This window comes from Cottoperca gobio, unplaced genomic scaffold, assembly GCF_900634415.1.
Source record: "Cottoperca gobio unplaced genomic scaffold, fCotGob3.1 fCotGob3_195arrow_ctg1, whole genome shotgun sequence".
Taxonomy (NCBI): domain Eukaryota; kingdom Metazoa; phylum Chordata; class Actinopteri; order Perciformes; family Bovichtidae; genus Cottoperca; species Cottoperca gobio.
This window is the reverse complement of record NW_021166836.1, coordinates 210,971-215,970: the sequence shown is the minus strand read 5'-3', so window position 1 is coordinate 215,970 and position 5,000 is coordinate 210,971. Positions and strand designations below refer to the sequence as shown.

Genomic DNA, 5,000 nt, shown 5'->3' with positions numbered 1-5,000 from the left:
AGCGATAGCCGGGGTAACACGTGCAGACAACTCGTCCGAAGTTATCCGTGCACTGCTGCTCGCAGGGCGACGCTGCACACACGTCCACATCTACAGACAGAGGAAGTAGTTATTACTGAGCACGACCACCCACCTCCCCTTTGTCACGGAAGACATGTTGACATGTAACAGGAAAAGCAGAGGTGTAAATAATAAAACGTACAAAGTTAACTTCTCCCAACTGGATACAATAAAGGTTTGATGCTTTGTTATGAATCATAATTATGTGTTGTGTCATCACTAACAGCTGTAGCGTCGTGAAACTGGGATTTATAGTCTTCTACACCGATGGACACTAAACCTTTATTTGTTCCACTGTGGGAACTTCTGAAGAGACTGAAGTGTGTAAGTTTCACACTCAAATAAAAGTAGACACTAACACTTTCCTCCCATTTCCCTACTAATTGAAATAAAAGACTTCTGCAGACAAAATGTTTTGCATTTGTGCATTTGTATTTTTATTTAGTGGTTTTTTTTTATGTAAAAAGTAACTGTATGTGTCATTGGAGTAAAACTGGACAATACCCCCCTCTGACATGTAACGGAGTGGAAGTATAAATAACATGGAAGATTGTACTTAAATACAGAAGTTTAAGGTTAATGGTGCAGAAAAGAGCGAAGAAATCAGAACGCAGAGATTCATTAGCAGGTTCAGAAAATATTCTACAAATATGTAAAAATTCTACTTAAGTACAGAGTTTTAGTAAATGTATTTAGTTACAGTGCAGCGTATTATTATATTGGACAAATAATCAAAGAACCCTTGAACTGATTCTGAGTTTCCTGCTGAGTTCTCAGGCAGGTTGTGTTGGAGGAGGAACAGTGTTCTCTAGTGGCCGATGGGAGTCACTGTTATTATGAAGACATACTACAAGTTTATATTCTACACGTCTATATTCCAAGTATTGACAGTATATACACTAAACCTGTTTGTCAATACTGTTATAACTGTTCCTGATCATGTTGTTTCCAGCGCACTGCAATGTGCAAGTTATCTGAAACGACTCCTTAAAGATAAATACTCCAAAATGAGTAAGTGCAGTATCTGGACTTCTTCTTCTTCTTCTTCTTCTTCTTCTTCTTCTTCTTCTTCTTCTTCTTCTTCTTCTTCTTCTTCTTCTTCTTCTTCTTCTTCTTCTTCTTCTTCTTCGGAGGTCCACACGGACAAATGTGGCAGTTTCTAGATGAAAACAGGCTGCACAAAACGCAGCCTGTTTTCATCTAGAAGCTGCTGATGTGGTGGAGAAATGATAACAGACGGTGTGTTTGGTTTACCTACTTTCAGGTATGCACTGGCCCATCACGAACCTGAATCCGTCACAGCATTTCCTCCTGAAAGAACAAAACAAAAAGTTATCAGATGTTTGTAGTTCTGTCACCATTTTCCCTTCAGTTGATCATTTTGGGAAATACAGGAAACATCACCTAGCATAAAACATGTTACACATGTAGCAAAATCCACCGATACCAGCTCCTACTGGTTACAATGTTATATCTTGTTTGCTTAATCTGAAGGCTACAAAAACATTTATTTATTTATTTATTAAGCGGTTATGTGTCCATTTCTTGGCTGCAGCTTGGTAACCAGTGGAGAACCAGGAAGTTACCTGTGAAACTGTTACTTTAAGATCAATAGTGAGATTTGAACATATCAAATACATTATTTATTGTCCTGCAGGGAATTTGTTTCCACATTCTGCACACACATAAGAACTCAAACAAGCACAATACATCATCACAAAGTCACAAGAAGAAGAGAGGAGAAGAAGAAGAAGAGGAGTCCATGTGTGAAGTTATACATTTATATATGTTTTAAATGAAAAATAAAACTCAGAGGAACAAGATAAATCAAATATACCACATTGCTGTGTGTCACTATTTTGTTAAATAGAACATTAATGTGGTCCTATCATCACAAACTGCTAAATTATGTCAGTGATTCAAACAGATTAAATCAGCATGATGATATGTTATACCTTCATTTTCAAAATAAGAGCGCAGTCATCGTTTTGCCGTTAAACAGCGCAGGTTCCATAATAAAGAATTTGCACACAACCTTTTTCAGCCCAGCTGCACCACAGAGTTTGGGTTTGTTGCAACAGGAGACGGCGCCACATGTGCATTTTGTTGTGAAAATGTGGTGTGTCAATGTTGAAACTAAGCATGAGAAAACACTTCAAAGCTCAGTGTGATTTAGCTGAGCCAGTCAAGATGGCAGTGTCAAAATATGCTCAGCAAAGCAGCAACAAAAATCAGGCTAAACATGCTAAACACATGGATACATGAAGGAGGTTTCACCGGCAGCGCAGAGGTTCAGAGGCTCAGAGGTTCAGAGGCTCGGAGGTTCGGAGGTTCAGAGGTTCAGAGGCTCAGAGGTTCAGAGGCTCAGAGGCTCAGAAGTTCAGAGGCTCAGAGGTTCAGAGGTTCAGAGGCTCAGAGGCTCAGAGGTTCAGAGGTTCAGAGGCTAAGAGGTTCAGAGAATCAGGGGTTCAGAGGCTCAGAGGTTCAGAGGCTCAGAGGTTCAGAGGTTCAGAGGCTCAGAGGTTCAGAGGTTCAGAGGCTCAGAGGTTCAGAGGTTCAGAGGCTCAGAGGTTCAGAGGCTCAGAGGCTCAGAGGTTCAGAGGCTCAGAGGCTCAGAGGTTCAGAGGTTCAGAGGTTCAGAGGTTCAGAGGCTCAGAGGTTCAGAGGCTCAGAGGTTCAGAGGCTCAGAGGTTCAGAGGTTCAGAGGCTCAGAGGTTCAGAGGTTCAGAGGCTCAGAGGTTCAGAGGCTCAGAGGTTCAGAGGCTCAGAGGCTCAGAGGCTCAGAGGTTCAGAGGTTCAGAGGCTCAGAGGTTCAGAGGTTCAGAGGCTCAGAGGCTCAGAGGTTCAGAGGCTCAGAGGTTCAGAGGCTCATCGCAAAAATGGCGGAAAATGTGGACATCCAACAAACTGCTGCACTGACAAATGCACCGATGTTCACTGAGGCTGTGGATTAAAGTGAGAACATCCACAACACCTCACGTCTCAGAGCATCCATGCATATGTACAGCTGACACACACAGAGCAGATAGTGAAGCAGTGAACGACGAGGACAGCGATGGTGAGCGCACTTCATATTTTACTGTACGTACAGCCGATAGTACATCACGACACGGTAACTGATGGATTCTGAGCAAATAATAAGCCAACAACTTTATTATTATCATAAACAATGTCAAATAATAGTGTAACTATCAGACCATGGTTGTCTTTATGCTTTATGACGCTCAGGGTTGTTACAAAATCGATTATTGTGGCCAAAAGAATATATATATATACAGTATATCTCAAAAGTGAGTACACCCTTTAGATTTTTGCAAATATTCTGTTATATCCTTTCAGGGGATAACATTATCCTACTGAAACTTTGATATAACTTAAAATAGTCAGTGTGCTGCTTGAATAACAGTATAAATTTATTGTCCTTTGAAAATTACTCAGTACACAGCTGTTAATGTCTAAACAGCTGGCAACAAAAGTGAGTACACCCCATAGTGAACATGTCCTAATTGTGCCCAATGATGTTGTTTTCCCGCCCTGGTGTCATGTGACTCGTTAGTGTTACAAGGATTCAGGTGTAAATGATAAGCAGGGCTGTTAAATTAGGTGTTTTGGGCACAATTCTCTCTGAATGCTGGACAACATGGCACCTCATGGCAAGGAACTCTCTGAGCGGCTGAAAAAAAGGATTATTGCGCTTCACAAAGATGGCCTTGGCTATAAGAAGATTGCCAACACCATGAAAATGAGTTGCAGCACAGTGGCTAAGATCATACAGCGGTTTTCCAGGACAGGTTCCACTCGGAACAGGCCTCGCCAGGGTCGACCAAAGAAGTTGAGTCCACGTGCTCAGCGTCATATCCAGAGGTTGGTTTCCAAAAATAGACGTGTGAGTGCTTCCAGCATTGCTGCAGAGGTTGCAGAAGTGGGATGTCAGCCTGTCAGTGCCCAGACCATACGCCGCACACTGCATCAAATCGGTTTGTATGGCCGTCGCCCCAGACAGAAGCCCCTTCTGAAACCGATGCATAAGAAAGCCCGCAAACAGTTTGCTGAAGACAATGAATCCAAGAACATGAGTTACTGGAACCATGTCCTGTGGTCTGATGAGACCAAAATAAACCTGTTTGGGTCAGATGGTGTCCGGCGTGTGTGGCGGCACCCTGGTGAGGAGTACCAAGACAAATGTGTTTTGCCTACAGTCAAGCATGGTGGTGGCAGCATCATGGTCTGGGGCTGCATGAGTGCTGCCGGCACTGGGGAGCTGCATTTCATTGAGGAACACATGAATTCCAATATATACTGTGACATCCTGCAGCAGAGCATGATCCCCTCTCTTCGGAAACTGGGCCGTAGGGCAGTTTTCCAACATGATAATGACCCTAAACACACCTCCAAGATGACAACGGCCTTGCTGAAGAAGCTGAAGGTTAAGGTGATGGACTGGCCAAGTATGTCTCCAGACCTAAACCCAATTGAGCACATGTGGGGCATCCTCAAGAGGAAGGTGGAGGAGTGCAAGGTGTCCAACATCCGTGCGCTCCGTGATGTCGTCGTGGAGGAGTGGAAGAAGATTCCAGAAGCAACCTGTGCAGCTCTGGTGAATTCCATGCCCAGGAGGGTTAAAGCAGTGCTAGATAACAATGGTGGTCACACAAAATATTGACACTTTGGGCACAATTTAGACATGTTCACTATGGGGTGTACTCACTTTTGTTGCCAGCTGTTTAGACATTAACAGCTGTGTACTGAGTAATTTTCAAAGGACAATAAATCTATACTGTTATTCAAGCAGCACACTGACTACTTTAAGTTATATCAAAGTTTCAGTAGGATAATGTTATCCCCTGAAAGGATATAACAGAATATTTGCAAAAATCTAAAGGGTGTACTCACTTTTGAGATATACTGTATGTTTTAAATATCCCAGTTATCATCAATAT

General features: G+C 42.6%; 1 protein-coding gene across 1 annotated transcript in view; it reads right to left on the bottom strand.

Moving 5' to 3' along the window:
- LOC115004836 (collagen and calcium-binding EGF domain-containing protein 1-like) overlaps positions 1–5,000 on the bottom strand; it is a 34,622-nt gene that overhangs the window by 6,761 nt on the left and 22,861 nt on the right. The window contains exons 3-4 of the mRNA XM_029426539.1: positions 1,319–1,371; positions 1–90 (exon numbers count right to left, since the gene is read on the bottom strand). The exon at positions 1–90 is cut by the window's left edge and continues 45 nt beyond it. Coding sequence (XP_029282399.1) covers positions 1–90; positions 1,319–1,371 — 143 coding nt within the window. The remainder of the gene's footprint in view (positions 91–1,318; positions 1,372–5,000) is intronic.